At 36.0% G+C, this 19,843-nt stretch overlaps 3 protein-coding genes across 9 annotated transcripts; 1 reads left to right on the top strand and 2 right to left on the bottom strand.

The window, feature by feature from the left end:
• Positions 1–767: 767 nt before the first annotated feature.
• On the bottom strand, positions 768–12,333 carry LOC111478616 (DExH-box ATP-dependent RNA helicase DExH6). 6 transcript variants are annotated; one of them, XM_023122999.1, is made up of 16 exons: positions 12,019–12,332; positions 11,347–11,437; positions 10,924–11,209; positions 10,637–10,711; positions 10,394–10,438; positions 9,876–9,966; positions 9,687–9,745; positions 9,107–9,268; positions 6,837–6,889; positions 6,345–6,378; positions 6,051–6,140; positions 4,972–5,973; positions 2,360–3,466; positions 2,064–2,249; positions 1,448–1,888; positions 768–1,084 (listed from the first exon to the last, which is right to left on the bottom strand). In XM_023122999.1, exons 1-15 carry the CDS (start codon positions 12,131–12,133, stop codon positions 1,682–1,684), a joined length of 3,603 nt encoding a protein of 1,200 aa, XP_022978767.1. In that variant the 5' UTR covers positions 12,134–12,332; the 3' UTR covers positions 768–1,084; positions 1,448–1,681. The 6 variants fall into 6 exon arrangements, with proteins under 6 accessions (XP_022978767.1, XP_022978761.1, XP_022978754.1 ...); XM_023122993.1 differs by having other exon boundaries at positions 1,448–2,249; positions 12,019–12,333; XM_023122986.1 differs by having other exon boundaries at positions 1,427–2,249.
• Positions 12,334–12,886: 553 nt separating this feature from the next.
• Positions 12,887–14,941, bottom strand: LOC111481185 (oxygen-evolving enhancer protein 2, chloroplastic-like). Its single transcript, XM_023126549.1, has 4 exons — positions 14,587–14,941; positions 14,006–14,238; positions 13,477–13,527; positions 12,887–13,315 (listed from the first exon to the last, which is right to left on the bottom strand). The coding sequence occupies exons 1-4, from the start codon at positions 14,834–14,836 to the stop codon at positions 13,055–13,057; spliced, it is 795 nt and encodes a 264-aa protein (XP_022982317.1). The 5' UTR covers positions 14,837–14,941; the 3' UTR covers positions 12,887–13,054.
• A 2,052-nt stretch (positions 14,942–16,993) lies between these two features.
• LOC111481251 (reticulon-like protein B8) lies at positions 16,994–19,812 on the top strand. 2 transcript variants are annotated; one of them, XM_023126657.1, is made up of 6 exons: positions 16,994–17,227; positions 18,125–18,321; positions 18,414–18,594; positions 18,703–18,850; positions 18,954–19,023; positions 19,430–19,812. In XM_023126657.1, exons 2-6 carry the CDS (start codon positions 18,135–18,137, stop codon positions 19,597–19,599), a joined length of 756 nt encoding a protein of 251 aa, XP_022982425.1. In that variant the 5' UTR covers positions 16,994–17,227; positions 18,125–18,134; the 3' UTR covers positions 19,600–19,812. The 2 variants fall into 2 exon arrangements, with proteins under 2 accessions (XP_022982425.1, XP_022982426.1); XM_023126658.1 differs by having other exon boundaries at positions 16,995–17,200.
• The last annotated feature ends 31 nt before the right edge of the window (positions 19,813–19,843 follow it).

Raw genomic sequence — 19,843 nt, 5'->3', positions numbered from 1 at the left:
TTTTTTTGTTTTATCGAAAATTACAAGTGAATTATATATATATATATATATATATATATATATATTTTAAAAATGTTTTGAAAGAGTTAATTCAAATTAAAATTAAAGATTTTTACATTATTTGTTTAATCAGTATATAAATTAACAAAAATTAGAAAGATGATAACTAAGTTTGATATTATTTGATGAAATTAAAATAATTTTTTTTTTCTTCAATGAAATAAAAATGATTGGATTCTTTAATGATATTATTTAATAGTGTAATTATTGTGTCCTTGATAATGTGATGGCGGCTGCATGGGTATGATTCTTCATTCTCAACTTGCACGCGTGCGATTTAAAATGACGATATTGTCCCTATACATATATATTTATTATTATTATTTTTCTCAAACCTATTTTAATTTATTTAAATGAAAAGTATTGAACAAAGCTTTAAAACCACCATGAATGTATACTAATTTTGGCTCTATTAATCAAATTCATTTATTTTAAAAGATTTTAAAAGAATTTAGACAGTTTTTTAAGTTTAAAAAACCGCTACTAAAAAAGGATTCTTCTAATTGTCCAGTCTGCTTTAGAAAGCAAAAGTCGAGTCTTGTTTTGAATTACGTGGTATGAAACAAGAAACTACAAAAAATCAGCGAGGAGAACATACATTTTAAACTCAACCCATCATTAGAAATACTATCATTTTCAACATACAACAGATACATTTAATTCATCCATGGCTACACTGAAGTAAAGAAAATGGAAACAAAAGAGAGAGAACAGAAGAACAGTAAATGGGTGTTTGTAAACAAAGACAAATGAAAAGTGTAATCAAGGAAGCATATCCCCTCACTATTCATAATATCATATGCTTAAACACATCTGTTCTATCATAAATGTGCTAAAACCCAGAAAAATACACCTAAACAAACCCGTATTGCATGGAAAACGAAGCCTGATCATTTACAATACTTGCAACAACTGTGCCTGAAAGCAAGCTATAATGGATGGATTTGGCCGTTGCTCGTTTCTTCAGCAAAACCCGCAGAGGTAACTTCGGCAGAGTTCCATTCTCTTAACGGAGTCTAGACATCTGTTTAAGGGCAAATGGGAAAGATTGAAACAGATAAGACGATGGCTCACAAGAGTACTAGTAAAAACAAAGGGTTAGTTTCTGTTTAAAGGCATATTTGGGATTTAAAGGCATATTTGGGAATGAGTTTGCAAGTTCAGAAACGTATCGAATATATAAGTGATCTTAACCATTTCAAAATTAGTCTCGAATGTGTCTTAAAAGTACGTGAACCCTGGTGCATATCGGTGCATATGACTATGAAGTAAATGTTGCAAATGATCAAGATCATTAACCCCACCCCCACCAAAACAAAAACACGTGAAAGAAGCCATGGATGTAGGAAACAAAAAACTGGAGTACCTTGTGGATTAATTGCTTTACCTCAGATCGTAACTGAGATTCACAGTTCCAGTAATCATTGGACAGACTACAGAGAAGCCACATCCACCACAGCATGCCCATCTGAAGCTATTACAATACATCCACTGATTTCAGTCACCTGAAGATTACCCGTTTACTTGTTTATTAGACGTTATCCCGCCCCATTACCACGTGGTCGCTTTAAAGAAATGCCCCGGAGTCCATATGGTCCATACGTGCTTAATCCATACCCATTTAAACTGGGGTCTCCTGATGGAGGCTTCTGTAGTTGGGGATGTTTCTGTTGTTGAGCTGCCTTGCGCTCCCTGCGGGACTTTCTCTGTTTACGTGTTTTGTGCTCTGGAGCATGCTGCTGCTGGGTAGCATTTTGGTCTTGAAAAGGTTTTGCCGGCTGGGGATGCTCCTGCTCTCTATGTGGCTGCAGTGTTGACCTTGCATAGACTGAATTAGGGAAAGCCCTAAAATTAGGGCTTGATGGGTCACTTGGGTTTGCTGCTCTAAAATCAGCCGGTGGTAAAAAATTCTGACTGAACGGATGGTTTAAATTTGATGTTCCACTTGATTCCGGAACAGTAAAATCATTATAATTTGAAAGTGATCTATGAAACGAACTTACTTTCTTGTGTGTTTCATTGGACCTCCCAGGTACAAAATTGCTAATCTCAGTCGCATCTACCATCGTCGTCAACATTTCTACTGATTCTAATGATATACCAGTTAACCCATCATAAGATAGAATGCAAGCTAAGGCATGCATAGAGGCCCCAAGAACGGGAGGAAGAACTTTGTTTGGATGCTTTACCTGAAACACAATAAAAAGTCGTTACAATCATGCAAAAAAGGCAAGCAAGACTGAATGAGTAAAATTAAGCAACTCCTCGAAACCAAGAATAAGAGCCTATAACCACTTACTTTGAATAAGATTGCTGCAGATAATCGCTCTCTCAAGCAGTATAACTGAGCAATATCAAGTGCCTTTGACCAAAAGTATAACCAACGGTCAACAACCACAGTTACTGAGTTATCAGGGGAGGACATAATCATCTCTTCTGGTTGTTCATTTGATCTATTTTCTATATCCATTTTATCTTCAACAGTTTCAACTACACCAGCTTCATCGTTGCCATCGGTGTCATTGACAATATCACCTTTACCATTATCATTCTCCTTTGCAGGGGCAACAGCAATCTCCTTTGCAACCATTAATAATGGGAGAGGCCCGACAACAGTACAGTTTCTTATATGTGTACCACCATCCCCACGGGTTATCTCATCATAAACAATCAGAGGGCAATTATCTGTTAGCTTGTGTGACAGTTCAAAGTTAAGGGACTGTCGGTGCAAAAGAACTCTACCCCCCGAACCAGTTTCCACAACAGCTCGTTTTCCCTTTTTCTGAGGTGGAAGTAATCTTCCCACCATTGGATATAAACCAGCCACAAGGACAGCGTGGAGTATGCCAGGGTCACGAGCATTCAAGCTGCAAGTTGAAATATCCTCAGGTATAAAACCATTTTGAACTAGTTCCATTTCGAGTTGTCTCCGCATGCCAAAAAGCATAGACATAGTGCTCGGAGAGATATGGTAATTAGAACAGAAACGGGCCTCTTGACCCCTTCTTTTGGCATTTTTCCAGCAATTAAATGCAGCTACCACAGCCAGTTGATCACTATGCCCACCATACAAAGAAGCAAGCTCTGCTTTAGCCGCAGCAGCTTTTTTTCTTTCGCTTGGTAACATGGGAAGAGTGAAAGGGTCCTTGTAGTCAGAAGCACATGCCAGAGTTAGAGCAGGATCGAGGCAGTTCATCAATATAGCGAAAATAAGCATCTTGCTTGTTACTGGATGAACAGGCAAAGAACCTAATTTCTCCCCAAGCTCAGTCAGTTTCTCATCGAGTGACAAAGCCCCAATATCCTGAAGGACTAATATTGCATTACGGATAGTATCAAAAACTGGAGGGTCCAAAGTCTTCTGCAAGAAATCCTCTATCCTACAATTTGGATCAAGCAATTTCACCTGCAAAATAATTACAGAACAAAAACAATTAAACAACGATCCTACAATTAGGAATACCTTTAACAATAATAAACAAGAGATTCTTAATATTTCTTTTCTTTTTTTTTTTTTTTTTTTTTTTTTTTTTTTGGTAAGAAACTGAAATTCATGTGCTTTCATGAGAAAAATGATAGGAAACAATGGCATACAAAAAACAAGCCCAACAAAAGGGAATGTTAGAACTAGTCACTGAAATAGACTCAAGTCCAACAAGATCAAACTAATATCATAATTACAAAAAGGTTGAGTGACCGAAGCCCACAATGAAACTTTGACACCTCCCAAATCTCACTGCATGGCCTCTCTATTTCCCTAAAAATCCTACTATAATACTCGAGCCAAGTACCCAACAAAAATGGCAAAGAAGCTAGCATGCCACAAAACTTTGCCCTTCTCCTTCACCATAACATAACAATCTTAATTCGAAGTCAAACAATACCCAAATGACTGCAGACACCGTGCCCACAGATTGATATATTGAGAAAACTGAAAAACCCTATAATAAGTGATGGAGATCCTCTTCCTGACTCCTACAAAGAACAAACCACTGCAGGAACAACACCAAGGAGGAATGTCGTTAAAATTTTTTGTTTTACCTTTCTAGAGATTTTAACCTTTTAGAGTGAGGAGAAAGCAAAGGTTGTAAGGTGCGAAGGGAAGAAAAACAAATGAAAAGAAGGAAGTACACGAAAAATTCCTTGAAACATTAGGGGTCCAAAACCTAAAGTTTCTTCTCCCACAAATCATAAACTTACTGCAAAGAACAGAAAGAAGACTCACGACAGCTATCACCTCTCTCTCATGCAAGGAGATCAATGAAAACCAAAGATAATGATGAGGAGGGATCAAAGGAAGGTAAGATAGAAGCCACAAAATGCATTGCTCACTCGATATATGATATAATCACGAGAACAGCTCACAAAGAGGTTTATCACCCACCCAACAAACCCGCAAAAGTAAACACTAGACTCGTCCTCCACAAAACATCTAATACAAGGAGAAGAGGAGGGAAGATCAGAGGCAGTAACTTTCCTAAGGTTTTTACCAGGCCATTTAGCACAATTGACAACCACTCGCTCAAAAGGGCGTGAACCATGATTACTCATAATAACTTTGTGCCATACTCCATGAATAAATGTCACAACCATTTAGCCAGAAGGGCGTTGATGGAGACTAATGACATACAGTATTGCTTCTTTTATCGTCCATCTAAAACATAATTCCAAAGGAAAATGATAGCTTGCTACATAATCCACTGTTTTCATAATACTTTTTCCTTGGTTTCCTCACCATTCCCACCTCCACTCTTTTCACCACTACTCAGTCACATTCAGCTTTGGTACAATCATACATCAGAATAGCACACCAATAAACAGTTTAAAGCACAATTATGTTTTTAGAGAGAATGGTTATGTGATCTCAGTAAATATTACACGTGATAATAAAGAACTAGGCAAAAAACGCACCTGCAAACAAAGTTCCTCTATTGGCATTCTCTTAATTTCAGGAACTTGAAAATCAGGAAGAGAAGATGCACGAACTTTTGAATAGAGATGATAGCATATCCCAGGCTGGCAGCGACCTGCTCGTCCCTCACGCTGCTTGGCACTAGCCTTTGATATCCAAGATGATTGAAAAGTAGAAACATTCCTGTAAGGATCATAACTTTTTTCTTTCATCCATCCACTGTCTATCACATAAACCACATCATCAATGGTAATGGCTGTTTCAGCAATATTAGTGGACAGAATAATTTTGCGGCAACCGGAAGGTGGTCGTTTGAAAACCTTCTTTTGCTCTTTAGAAGGAACCATTGAATGAAGAGATATTATTAAAAATTTTGATGCATCCTTGAAGATAGGGTTGATTGAAAGTCTTTCCCGAGTCTTGCTGATATCATCCCATCCAGGAAGGAAAACAAGAATAGCTCCTTCTTTTGAATCAAGACATATTTTCCCTAACAGCAGGTCTATAAGAGCAACATCAACAGAATTAGAATTTTTTGCAAGATATTTACCAATCAATCGCTGTTCTTCCTTGGAGTTGGACATGGAACTTTCCAAATGTTTTCTGATTGCTTCAGCAGTTTCTTTATGTTCTCCTCGCTCAGCCATTTCCAACGCAGTCATGCCATCCTTGGCCTGTAATTCACACATCGCACCAAAAGATAGCAGCATGCAAACATCGGAAACTCTACCCTTTCCAGCAAGCACCATTAGAGGTGATAAGCCCGTCAAGGAATGCTGATAATTATAAATTTGAGAGGATCCCTCAGAAGCAACCAATTCTAGAAGGGGATCAAATTCTTCATTCAACCAAGCCAAGTGAATTGCTTCGTCCAAAGAAAGCTTGTCTTCTTCTGTTAGCTCAGTTTCTTCATCTGAAGCCCCCACCGTACTATCATCAAGGTGGTTCTCTTCCGAAGATTTCACTATAGACAGTACATCCTCAAGATACAAATTTTTTACCTGAATATTTCAATGTTAGAATATTGCCCTAAAATACATGAAGACACAAAACTACAAGATTTAAGTGGGAGGTTTACAGGAAACGTGAATCCAGGAACACTGATGATTGGACAGCCACCAAAATATTTTGAAAACCGTTCAGCATCAATGGTAGCACTCATTAGTATCTGTCAGGATATAAAACAAAACCATACATCTCAGTCATAATCAAATAACGAGCTAACCTAAATCTTCTATTTTTTCTTGTTTTCTGCAATTACAAGTATTGCTTCTATTAAAATATCTCATTAATAGAAGTATGAATAATTTGAATGGTATGAATAGTTGAACACAAAAATATCTCAAGTAAAAACCAAGAAAATAGAACTAACCAGCCGAAGATGAGGATATGTAGGAAGCAAGTCTCTGCAAACAAGTGAAAGAGAATTGACGGAAAATATCCAAAATTTTTAATGAAATAAGCAGGCTCAAAATGGAAAACTAAGGTGAAAGAACCCAAACTTCAGATTAACATACGCAATCCATCAAGGAACTCTCACTCAAAAGGAATCTAAATTATTAATCAAGGAAACATAGCATGTCTGAGAGAAACTCAATTGATGATTTTGCATTTAATGCAACAGTGAGAAGTTTCAATAATTAAATGTATCCAAGTATTGAAGAAATCAACGACTACTTTAAAATTCAGTTTAGCTTCTCGATGGAGTTTCTTATCAAAAGATTTACGTGACATAAGAATTGGTGCATTTTTGTTTGAAAACTCGTGGGACAATATGCAGGATAACTGACAGCAGTTTTGTTTTCAATGTGGAAAAAGAGACGAGTAATAAATAGCAGAGAGAACCAATGAAAGTGAAGTATACCTCAAAATTGCTAGAATGAAATCAGAGAAGCGATCCCTTTCATGAACTTCATCCTATAAACGTAGAAATAAGAATGAAGGAAAACTGAAAACAAAACTTGCGAGGAACATGTAATACTGCTAGATTAATTAATATTGAAGACAATACTGGAGGAAGTTCGTTTGTATCCTCCTCAAGATAAAAGAAAATTTGTTCTAGCAAGTCTCTTTTTTTCTTTTCTTTTTTTTTTTTTTTTTTTTTTCCTGTGATAAGGAATAGAGACGACCAGTTTAAAGATAGGATGTGAACTTGGACGGAGGCATGGAGAATGGTTAGCTCTAATGTCTCTTTTAAGTTTTTACACTTCCTTTTTAGAGAGTTTTTTATTCCATTTATTATCAACATTTGGATCACTTACATGTGAACTTTTGTATATATCGACTGGCCCTATCATTTGTGCAGCTTCTCCTTTTCTCAATTTCATAATATTAAATGGATGGCATTATGGGCAATAACGTATCTCCTTNTTTTTTTTTTTTTTTTTTTTTTTTTTTTTTTTTTTTTTTTTTTTCCTGTGATAAGGAATAGAGACGACCAGTTTAAAGATAGGATGTGAACTTGGACGGAGGCATGGAGAATGGTTAGCTCTAATGTCTCTTTTAAGTTTTTACACTTCCTTTTTAGAGAGTTTTTTATTCCATTTATTATCAACATTTGGATCACTTACATGTGAACTTTTGTATATATCGACTGGCCCTATCATTTGTGCAGCTTCTCCTTTTCTCAATTTCATAATATTAAATGGATGGCATTATGGGCAATAACGTATCTCCTTCCTTTGCAAATGGTTTTGGCATTTCAAGCATATTTGGAAGTGATATTGAAATGTTTAAAATTACTTTCGTGGTATTCAAAATCACTCAACAACATGATTTTAATCATTCAATATCATTTTCTATGGAATGAAATCACATTGATAAGTGTAAAATCAAACACTCAATTGATTTTGAATGATCAAAAGGCCTGTTTTCGAGTAATTTTGAACATGACAAAGGTGATTTGATCACTCCCAAACATGTCTTTCATGAAGAAAATGCTTTTTGAAGGAGCAACTAGGCTACAGACCAACACGGATGGCTCACAAAACTCCAAAACGAAGGAAAGATGGTTGTCAATCACCAAAAATAGCAAAAAATAAGGACATCTTCAACCAGACTTTAGATTTGGAAGTGGGCAAAAAGTTAAAGACTTTGGATGAACTAATTGTACCCTTTATGACTTTCCTTCATATAATCTACGCCATCTCAAGTTAAAAGAATGCATTGATTAAACATTGTTGAAATTTGAGATTGAAATTTGGTTGTGAGACAAAACTTGAATGATAGGGATATAGAAATCTGAAGTCCCTAATGAATTTTGTGAAGGCTGCTAAACCTTCTATGATTGAGATAGGATGGTTTGGACCCTCGCACCTTCAGGCTCCTCTTTAATATCTACAGAATTCAAGCTGAGAGAGAATTGCTTGATAAATCTGGTTTCAGATAAAAGGTGCATAAGAAAATCAAAGTCTTTCTTTGGTCACTTACTGACTTAAGCCTAAAAATCCTTAATAGAGTACAAAGCAGAAAGCCTCACTTTTCTCTGTCTCCTCAAGGTTGTTGCTTGTGTTATAAGGAGAAGACTCTGAGCCATCTCTTTTCTCCGTTGCTTGTGTTATAAGAAGTGGTCCTTTATTTTGCAGAAATTTGGCATCTACTGGTATCAACTAATTACTTCAGTGATTGGCTACCCGAAGACCTCTCAGGTTGGTGGCTTTTATGATAAATTTAGGGCATGTGTAGCCCGAACCTTTTGAAGCTTATTTGGTTAGAACAAAAATCAGAGTTCTCAATACAGCAGAAACATGGAAGGTCTTATTTTTCTTTGTGACTTGTATGGCATGCAGCCTCTAATTTGCAATTGAACTGTTATTGCAATACTTCTTGCACCTACAGTAGCTCTTTCCTCTAAGTTGTTTTCAGTTGTTTCTGTTGGCACAGAGCTCTCTCTTCCCTGGCCCTCCCCTAGGTTGCAATTCCTTCCCTTCATGAAATCTTTTGTTTCTTATCAAAATAATAATAATCTTGTAATGGCAGTTGGTTGGGAAAAAACCTCTCTCCAGACTCCAAAAGTACATTAGCTATGGATGCACCAAATTTTCCGGCGGTATACCCTACCAACCCAGAGCAACAAAACCACACGCAATGCCAAAAGAAAATGATAAAATCCAGAAGCGGAAATAGAAAACATACCACAATAATGTGAGTTAAGTCAGACACAACATTTTTCCTACTTTTTTCTGAAGCATCCATAGTTAATTTTCCCAACCCTTCAGAAATCAGCACCCTTAACAGAATACCATTTGTGCAGAGTACAATTGATGAGTGCCTGCCACCTTTACTTTCCAACCGTATCTTCCATTATAAAAAGAAAACGTCAGCTAATATAATGTCTATGAGAACAAAATTAAGCAAGATGTTATATAAATCCACATATATTTAAGAGGAGAATTCCAGAAGTGCCCCTGGCTAATAAGGAGTATCTGCTATAGCATAAATTCTCAATATAAGCTACAGAATAAGGAAAAAAAACATGATTTCAATCCAGCTGAACCCCAAACAACAGGTACATCCATGCATTTAGATCATACAAGCACCAAGAACAAAACGTTTGAAATGATAAGGTCCTATCCTATTTCCATCATGAACATCTTCCCAACATCGGTTACTTCACGATAATGAGGCCCACATTGAAACTCCAAAGGAGAATAAAACTCTATACTAGATAGCTATTGAGATATCTTTTTATGTAAACTACCAGCAGAAACAATACCTTGTATCCAACATCACTTCCAACATTTTCTCCCCTTTCATAGGAGATCCGCTCAGAAACTAAAACAGAAGAAGAGAACAATAAATTCAAAGAAAATGGAAGTAAGAATGGTTAATATAATAAACTAAGTTTAAAAAACTAATTATAGAAAGAAAAGAGATATCCAGAAAGGTAATAAATGGCGCAAACCTGATGTCGCAGATATTCGTCGAGGTTGAGTACAGATTATCTTACATGCCTCTCCCTTACCCCACATATAATCCAAAAGAAACTGAGGAACCTACACCATATTATCAAAAGAATTATATAGCACGCAACAAAAATAACTAAATCCCAAGCAATTTTACAACTTTCTGGAGGTCATTTCGTTAAAGAAAAACAGAATTGTGATGGGCGTCATATTTTTCCTCCTGCTATCCACATTCAAAATGCAAAGCAAAATAAGCAGCATATATATGAGCCAGCTGCTAATTTTCGGAAGACTGGATTTTGCTAAAGAATAAATTAATACCCACCCTAGGGTGGGTTATCAAGGACATAAAAAATCAAGCATCATGCAACTTATATACAGGAAAGACGGCTGAATATATTTATTAGAACAAAAGTCATTACATCCAGAACAGAGCATCAGGCAAGCAATGATGTATTCAGAGAAAATAAATAAAGAAATAGAAAACTAGAAATCATTAAAGAGCAGATTGAGTAACCTGCGTTGTCTTTCCACACCCAGTTTCGCCAGATATGAGAACGACCTGCATAAAGCAATGATCAGACAGTTATTGGAATAGAAATTGATGCATCAGTTGAGATAAGGAAGTTAGAAGACCGACCATTACTAACTTCCAAAGAACTACCTAAAAAATGCATAACAACAATAGAGTCCTTTTGGCAGTCTCAAAATGATTCATAAATTCGAATACCATGCAGAATAAATGTAAATTAAAAGCAACCTGGTGCGATTCAACTGTTGAAGTAATGACATCTTGAAAGGATGCAATTGGAAGCTTGGATCTATCTCCTGATATCTACAAGAAGAAATGTACCAACAGTTCGCTTCAGCTATTATGGTGTTAAAATGATAAACTTATAAACTTGGGGAGGGAGGACGATTAAGTTACTGCATTAACATATGAAATGACAATGCATTTCCTATATAAGAAAAACTAAAAGAGAGAGGGATGAAGGTACAGCATAAACCAGTAAACTTCATCACTTTTGTTCATGTACTCAAAGAAACCTTTTTCATATTTGCAATACTCTTCACTCTAGTTGTATATGATTCCACCTTCTTCATTATCTCTTCCTTGTTCATTGATGGCCTCCAGAAAATATCATCTTTCCTTCGACTTTGTTTATGGGCCTTTTTCTTGCATTTCCCAATTGTTTCCTTGCCCAACTCTCCATCATCGGGTGGGTATGAACTAAATAAATCGTCCAAAACACTTTTGGTTTTTTCAGAAAATTTCATGGTGTCCTTTTGCGGTTTGGATTTATATATAGAAACACGCCGTTGATCACCACGTCTACAAAAGAAGTTGAGAAAATGAGAATCCTAAGCAAAGGCCCGAGAAAAATTTCATTCCAAGAATATCTACATATATGACTACACATGACAATAAGCCTTCTAAACTCAGGGAAGACATCGCTAATTGAAACTTACCCATAACTCTTTGATGTCAAACCCATTTTCCTGCATTCTTCATGCACGAGAGCACGTTCACGCTTAGAAAGATCAGCTTCAAAAGTGAAAACTGCATGAAACATTCAAAAGCTAGCTAATTAAGCAGATAATGACAGACCCCAAAATTAGTACGTGGGAGAAAAATACTACGTGAGAAAAACAAATAATTATGAGATTGAAGACATGCGAGAATGATAGGGTACAGAGAAAGTGCTTTAGTTCCAATCAAGCAAGCAGGAATCTCCAACAACCATCCTTGTCATGTTACCTTTAACATCAATTACAACTTCACAGCTGAACAGGCAGAAAATCTCAGGTTCCTACCTACTAAGGCATAGATTATTGTTCTGCCATTGTGAAATATCGGCAAAAACATTTCGAAGTGAAAACAGAACCAATCCCGTTACTAACGAAGAATTAATAAGATAAGTCATGAGAAGCAAACAGCCCTGCCTTGAAAATCCCACATAACTTTTTAGAAGCGAAAAACAGAAACACATGAAAGAAGAAGCAATCAGCCATAGCCGAAAAGCACAAGACCCATTAAAGCAAATAACCATTTCTCCATTCCATTGGAAGATGGCAGAAAAACAATTGGATAAACTCCATCTTATTTTCATTTCATAATCTGGGTCATGGTTTCCAATTTACCTTCATCATTGGACAAGCAAAACCGCTCGAGTGCCTGAATAATTTCACTGTCCGCGTCTGCAAATGCCTTGGGTTTCGGCTTTTGCTCCCCCTTCTTCTGCTTCTTCTTCGCCATAGCTTTTGTATCTGTAGCTTCTTCCTTCCTCCAACTGGTTTCAGGAGCTTTTTTCTTCACCTATAAGAAACCTAAAAGAGAGAAGATACAGGAGACAGAAACAGCATTTGAAACAATTAGGCAGTGCCCTAAACTATGTACGGCGCTTGCTTTTCCCTCGGCTTTCATCGACGTATACCTTTCTTCCCTCTCTCCCCCTCTCTTTTCCTCTCTGTCTGAAATGGGCCACTGCTGAACTGATCACCGCACCGGGTTGCAGGCCCAAACATTTCGGAAGTGAAAAATAAAAATTATGTAATAATATATATATCATATATTTGAATTATTTTAAAATTTTAAACTTTTAATTTTTTTTACTACAAGAACACAAATTTTAGAATTTAAAACTCCATTAAACACAAAATTTTATTTTATTTTTTATAAATTAACTAATTTTTTAAAAACTTAAAATCTTCGTAGATTTATTAGACACGAACAAAAAAAACACAATGATTTAATAGATATAAAATATAACGTTCCGAGACCCTATTAAATATTTTTTAAGGTTTATGGACTAAACAACACACGAACTTAAAAGTCTAGCGGATTATAGTACGTGATTTTTCACCATAAATCCAACATATGTTTAATACATAATCCACCTCTAAAAATACCGCTCAGGTTTGAAACCAAACTTCTTAAAAGATAGATGAGTCGCTTTCGATGAGATCAAATGTAAATCCAACTTTCATTTGCTCATTCAATTTCAAACGCTTCATCGAACAAATGCGTAAATGTATTCATCCCAGCGTAAACACAATGTTTGTAGATCCAAAAGAAGCATTGAGAATCCCTTTCATTGGTTAAGGTAATGTTCTCCACAATATACATCAAGCACCACTCTTCTCACATTACTAATCAACAACATTGTTCCTCTCTTAATTAAGCAACGCTGAAGGAAGCGGCTGCACCCTCCACAAACTTCCTTGCTCCTTTAAACCACCTCTTGTCTCCTGCTTGTGCCTTGCAGATGTAAAGCTTTCCATCCTTCACAGCTGCTGTGATCAGCTGGTGCTTCCCTCCCTCATCTCCATCAGCTGTTCTTGTCAACACTGACAAGAAGTAGTATGGTTTTCCTCCTACTTCCAACTCCAAGCTCTCCAATACGTTCGCCGTTGCCACCGCATCCGGGTCGAATCCACCCTGATCAATTACATTTTAACACGTCAACTCGGGTCGAGGATGGCCTTAGTGGTAAGTGTTTGAGATGTTCAGAGATATTGAATTCATAGTCTAAAATGGGTATTTGTTGAGTTTGTATCAGTGGCAATGACAATGCATCATTTATTTTGTCGTCAAATTACCTCAGAAGCAGTCTTTCCAAAGTAGGCTTGTTTCCCCAGCAAATAGTCAACCTGCAAAGGTCAAGTTAAAGCTCATCAATTGAATCTTGTAACGATTCGACTACGGTTGGTTTGAAGATGTAACCGCTCAAGTCTACTGTTAGTAGATATCATCTGTTTTGGCCTATTACGTATCTTCATCAACCTCACGATTTTAAAACGCGTCTGTTAGGGAGAGGTTTCCCCACACCCTTATAAGGAATATTTCATTCACCTGTCCAACTGAGGAGGGATCTCGCAATCCACCCCTCTTGAGAGCCAGCGTCCTCGCTGGCACACTGCTCGATGTTTGGCTTTGATACCATCTGTAACCGCCCAAGTCCACCGCCAGTAGATATTGTTCATTATAGCCCATTACATTTAGACGTCAACCTCGCAGTTTTAGAACATGTCTTCTAGGGAAAGGTTTCCACACCCTTATAAGAAATGTTTCGTTCCCCTCTCCAACCATGGAATTACAAGTAAGTTTGAATGCAGAGGAGAGTATTACCTGAGAAAGGAATTCTTGAGGGGAGCCAAAGTCTTTAATGGATTTCTTGTCAGTTGGATTGATAATGACACTCACATTGCTGTTGGCATCAAAGTTGTCTTCATATCGAAGTACTTGCCCTGGGAATTCCCTTTCTTTGCTTGGATTCCACTTGGAAGGAACTGAAAGCTTGAATCCATCTCCATTGTATGGCAAGTAGTCTGTGTTGCTCTTTGGCTTTCCAAACACATTAGCTGCAATTTTTAATTTCATGAAAACAATCGAAGGATCATCAAAAAGAGTTGCTCAAACTTCAGTGGCATGAATTTGCAGTGTTTAAGGGTAAGAATCCATGTGGATTTCAGCATACTAAACTACAGAAATCAAGAACAGATCACTAAATCACATTCTCAACGGGGATCTCTCGAAAGTTTCAAAGCATCCATGACAAATTGGAATCAAAATCCCTAAAGCGCATCAGACAATTTACTAGGGAAAATGCTTAGGTCTATTCAATTCCTAGGGTTTCATGGTCATTGCAGCAGAGAATGAGATTATAACTGTAAATTTGTTAAAATTCTGAAGCGGACGATTTAAAGTACCAGCTTCTCCATAGGCAGCATCAGCGGGAGAAACCTTAGAGCCAAGAGCGGCAGCACCGATGAGGACAGTGAGAGCCAAGCGGCGAGACATAGCGCCGCCATCCTCCTCCAGAGTGGGCTGCTGCTGCTTCTGGGCACGGCAGACGAGTAGCTGCGCAGGCTTGATTGGCGCCACCTGGCGAGGGGAAGAAGAGGATCTGGCGGCGGCGTTGAGAGCGTGGTGATGAAGGAAACAAGAGGTGGAAGCCATTGTTGGAGGGTGCAAGTGAGAATGGGAATGGAAGAGAGTGTAGAATGTAAGGTGGATTTTTGTGTTGTTGGTGTTATGGTGAGTATTTGTGTGTGTGGAGGAAAATGGATTGGGGAAGATGAAGAACACGAAGAAGGGATCAGATTATTGATTTTTGGATAAGGCTTTTCAGCTTCTGATTGGTGCCAACTCCACATTTTGCGGCACAGTCAGCAATGTCTCACACTCTGCTCTTCTCCCATTGTTTTGTCCTCAAATATACCAATCATTTAATATATATATTCTTTTGAAAAAAATATTTATTTCAAATAATTTTTTAATATAATTTTTATTAAAACTGACTCCTATGCTTTAAAATGACTATTGATGTTTTATCCCGAACCTATGCTCGAGTTAATAAGTTATTTATTGAATATTATACAAATATGTCAATCGTCTTCGCATACTTTTAACTCTGTTAAAACATTATGCACCAGCAACAATAGCTAGATACTCAAATTAAATAAAAATTAGACTAATATTTACAACAGAAATCACCCGAAAAGTATGAACTTAAATTTTATTTTAACATAATAAAAAAAAAAGTTCAGTAATAGAAATAAAAAAAGATAGTAATTTAAATAATTATCTATTATCTGTCTCGTGATTCACATGTGTATATAATTAAAAAGAAAAAGCATATATTTGAACAAAAAAAAATTTGTCATAATTTAATTATTCATCATGGAAAAGACAAAAAAGCCCCCCACCACGAGGTCAAGCAAATGATATCCAATAATATTTAATTTAAATTTTATTTTAAACTTAAGATCGGCTATTATATATCAGACATTTTTTTCTCCATTTAATATAGGAAAAAATTTCAGAAATTATCATTTGAAAAAAAAAACATTTCAAAAAGGACAAAAAATTAGCTGCCCAATGAAATGGAAACACGTGTTACAAATAATATAAAAAATCTTATCTACATAGTTGGACAGAGTTTTTTTTTTTTTTTTTATAATAATAATTATTATTATTTAATTATTTTGTGATTATTATTATTTGTACCGTTCAACAGAGTAGGTGTTTTATTCAGTAGGAAATAATTATTTTTTGAATTTTTAAATGGAGAACGATAAAATAGAAATAATTAGTAATTATCAATTTTCACACCTTCACCCCTTCCCATATTAAATTCTAACAATAATAAATAATTCAATTATTTATAATAATCATAAATAATTTTAACCACGATAATTTCGAATATTAAATTGGTTAAAAATAATAATGGACACTTCGAAAATAATAAAATTAATTGAAATACAGTTGTATTTTATATTTTTAAATATGCGTCCGGTAAAAAATTTAAAAATTGAACCATAAAATTAATATATTTTTTTATCTAACAAAAATAAAATGAATTTATAATATAAAATACTATATTTGCTTTACCTATTAAAATTTAAAATTTAAATTTGGATATAATGAAAATATAAAAATGTTAGACTATTTGAAACACGTGAAAATCAACTCTTGACAATATATATAGCAAGGAATCAAAAGTATAAAACAAACTTTAAATTATCTACCAAAAATAACTCGGGAGCCGGAGAATAATTTTGTTTTTAATTTTAAAAAGTCGGGATTGTTTTATAATCTCACTATAATGTTCATCTCATATTAACTTTTAGCCAAAAAGTAAACGGGACAAGAAGATTTGAAAACCGGACCTATTTGTATACACTTATATCTTATTTAAATTCTCATGTTATTTCTATAAAATTAAAAAAGAAAGTAAAAGGAAAAAATATAGGATTTTGTAAGTTTGAGGATTGAAAAGGATACTTGTTAAATAAAGAACCCTAATTTAGACTTTTTGTATCAAATTTTAAAAGTTGTGACACTAGAACCACGCCATTGGCTACTGAATCAGATGGAAAAGAGACGGATCGTTCAAAATTCTGAAGAACACGGGCCTTGAAGTTAGCAGGTGAGCTCATTACTTTACAATGAAAACCACAGCTACCCAGAAGGGATTCGCGTTTGGCGTCCGTTAAAATGCAACGACTGAGAAAGTTGAAAAGAGGGTGAAAAAGGGGAAAAATTCAATTCGACCCACTTGATGAACAGAAACAAACAAGAAAAAAAAAAAAAGAGAGGGAATTTTGCATCTGGGTTAGGTGGTGGCCCCTTTATAATTTCAGTATGTCAGCTTCGTCACGCCATTTCTCTGTGATATTTTAGAATCCCATGAACTCTTCCCTTCTTTATCCCGTTTTTCTGCAGTTCTGAACGGAAATTTTAAGAACCCATTTTCAGTTGTCTGTTCGGTTTCTTCTTCTCCAATCTATTCCTTGAAGACCCATTAGTCCCCTGCGCCTGGTTTGTTCTCTGGAGTTCTATTTTTGGGTTTGTTTTTTCGATCTTCTGCTTGTTTTGCGTTTCTCTTTCAGCGGATTATGTGTTTTATTATGCTTGTTTGATGCTTGAATGAGGTTGAATGCTGCTAGTTCTGCTTGATTTTCTGGGTTGTTGGAGTTTTGCTCCCTTACTTCTGCTCTAATCTTACTAGACGACCTACTTATCCCTTACATCTGCTTCATTTTTCTCTTTACAAACTCTATCTTGTATAACTGCGGCTGAATTTCTGGTTGAATCTGGAGTTTATAATGCTTTACTGAGGTTTTTCTCTTGTTTTTGCTTGTATCTGGGTTGAAACGTTGGATCACTTTTGCTTTTGAGTTGAAAGTTTTGGTAAAAGTTTGTGTTCCTTCCTATTTTATGACCATTTGGCCTTTTGGTTTCCTTATGCTTCTTGGTCAGTTTTGATCAGCTGTTTTGTATTATAAAAGATTGTTGGTGCTTTTGAATGTCTGTTGTTGAATCATCAGAATTCAAAAACTTTTACTAAGCTTTAGTTTGATGATTAGCTTGGACTAGAGAAATTAACTGTAATAGTTTTCTCCCATTGAGGGCTTTCTTCATCCCCTTGAGTTCGTAACTATAACGGCCCACGCCCACCGCTAGTAGATATTGTCCTCTTTAGACTTTCCCTTTCGAGTTTTCCCTCAAAAATTTTTAAAGTTGTATGATTGTTATCGAAAGATCTCCTATCAAAGTTGCTATTTAGAGATCTTAATTGTAGAAGATGCTCCTAAAATGTGATCCTGGAGCTTATACATAGATTTGCTTCTTTACCCATATGATTACTGTAGTTTTCATGTTATTATATAACTAACCATCTTCTTGGTGAACAACCTAGTCCTGAACTGTGGCTCCCTTTTTTTTGTTATTTCTTTTCTGAAGCACAAGAACTATGTCTGAGAGGATAACTGCTGAGGAGATTCTTAGTAATATCTCTGAAGTTCTTGCTGAACATGGCCAAAAGGCGAAATCAGTATCGTTTTTCGGGGAAGATAGTAAATCGAGTTCAGTGACTGGTCAGATCAAGCGGATATTCGGACGCCAAAAGCCCGTTTACCATATTCTTGGGGGTGGAAAATGTATCTCCTTGTTTAACTATTCTTAGTATTTTACATCCTCTATAATCTTCTTTTTCATGTCATAAATCATATTATTTCATTTTGATTTGTAGCTGCTGATGTGCTGCTATGGAGGAACAAGAAAATCTCAGCTAGTGTTTTGACTGGTGCAACTATTATATGGGTGTTGTTTGAATGGCTTAATTACCACTTCTTGACTCTGCTTTGCTTTGCTTTGGTTCTTGGTATGTTGGCTCAGTTCATATGGACAAGTGCCTCAGGATATATGAGCAGGTGATTGAAAAATAGATATCTATGCCTTTGTTTTACGTTGATTTTGATGGGTTTTCTGGTTTAATGAATGTAGATGCAGTCTTTAACATATATTTGGTGCTTTCGCAGATCATCGTCGTCGTCGAAAGTTCCTCGAATTGTTCTTCCTGATGAACTATTTGTCAATATTGCTGTCTCATTTGGTGCTGAGGTTAACCGAGCTCTGGGTGTTCTCCAAGATATTGCTTGTGAAGGAAATTTCAAACACTTACTTGTGGTATGATAATATATTCTAGTTGTTTCTTTGATATAAGTGCTTAGGAAACCTGTTTAGATTTTGTGGAAGATGGCTTCTTTTATTAATGTGAATATATTTGCAGGCCGTAGTAAGCTTGTGGGCTGGTGCTGTGATCAGTAGCTGGTGCAATTTCATTACTGTCTTGTATATTGGTAAGTTCTTACAGATTCTGCATTTCTAAACATTTACATGTTTGATTTCTTTGATGATCCATGTCTATATTATTTAGATACAAGTGTTTTGAGTTTTCTTGCTTTTTTGTTGGAGGGGCTTGGTTTATAGGATCTATACCGCTAACAAATATTATCTTATTTGGGCTTCCTTCAAGATTTTTAAAATGCGTTTGTTAGGGAGAGGTTTCCACACCACACTCTTATAAATAATGTGTTGTTCCCCTCTCCGAAAAGGAAAGTCCAAAGAGGACAATATCTGTTTGCGGTGGAGTTGGGTTGTTAGAGGATGGAAACTTTTTGATAGACCAACCATAGGAGATCCTATGTTCTTAGGAAAATATAAAATCATCCATTTTCACCATTAGCATGTTTCAAATATGTTCAGGTTTCGTTGCTGCCCATACGCTTCCAATTCTGTACGAGAAATATGAAGATGAAGTTGATACCTTTGCATACAAGGTTATCGACCAACTCCGCGGTCAGTATCAAAAGCTCGATTCCAGTGTGCTTAGCAAGATCCCTAAAGGATCGTTCAAGGGAAAGAAGTATGAATAGATCATTTTGAACTCAGCAAACAAAATACCTAAACCATCTCTAGTTGTTGAAGGAGTTGGTTGTGTATCATAAGAATGGGAAAATATTATCCCTTTCAGCTAAGTAGTTGTAGGCTAAGAAGTTTGTATTTGCCATTCAGCTGAACCAGAAGCCATCTTTGACTGATTTTTGCAGCCATTGGCTTAAATATTAGAACTGCTTCAGATGCATATCCTTTTAACTTCAGCATATGGAATGCTGTTTG

The sequence above is a fragment of the Cucurbita maxima genome, unplaced genomic scaffold (genome assembly GCF_002738345.1).
Source record: "Cucurbita maxima cultivar Rimu unplaced genomic scaffold, Cmax_1.0 Cma_Scf00001, whole genome shotgun sequence".
Taxonomy (NCBI): domain Eukaryota; kingdom Viridiplantae; phylum Streptophyta; class Magnoliopsida; order Cucurbitales; family Cucurbitaceae; genus Cucurbita; species Cucurbita maxima.
This window is presented reverse-complemented; position numbering and strand designations above follow the sequence as displayed.

Bases quoted from the DNA above. Each gene is read 5' to 3' on its own strand.
- LOC111478616 (XM_023122993.1), bottom strand. From the start codon at position 12,133: ATGGCGAAGAAGAAGCAGAAGAAGGGGGAGCAAAAGCCGAAACCCAAG. The intron at 6,141-6,344 runs GTTAGTTCTATT...ATATCCTGACAG, and splicing joins CATATCCTCATCTTCGGCTG to ATACTAATGAGTGCTACCAT. The intron at 3,467-4,971 runs GTGCGTTTTTTG...ATTATTTTGCAG, and splicing joins TAGAGGAACTTTGTTTGCAG to GTGAAATTGCTTGATCCAAA.
- LOC111481185 (XM_023126549.1), bottom strand. From the start codon at position 14,836: ATGGCTTCCACCTCTTGTTTCCTTCATCACCACGCTCTCAACGCCGCC. The intron at 13,528-14,005 runs GTAATACTCTCC...TGACCTTTGCAG, and splicing joins CTCAAGAATTCCTTTCTCAG to GTTGACTATTTGCTGGGGAA. The intron at 13,316-13,476 runs GTAATTTGACGA...GTAATTGATCAG, and splicing joins TTGGAAAGACTGCTTCTGAG to GGTGGATTCGACCCGGATGC.
- LOC111481251 (XM_023126657.1), top strand. From the start codon at position 18,135: ATGTCTGAGAGGATAACTGCTGAGGAGATTCTTAGTAATATCTCTGAA. The intron at 18,322-18,413 runs GTATCTCCTTGT...TTTGATTTGTAG, and splicing joins TATTCTTGGGGGTGGAAAAT to CTGCTGATGTGCTGCTATGG. The intron at 18,595-18,702 runs GTGATTGAAAAA...GTGCTTTCGCAG, and splicing joins GCCTCAGGATATATGAGCAG to ATCATCGTCGTCGTCGAAAG.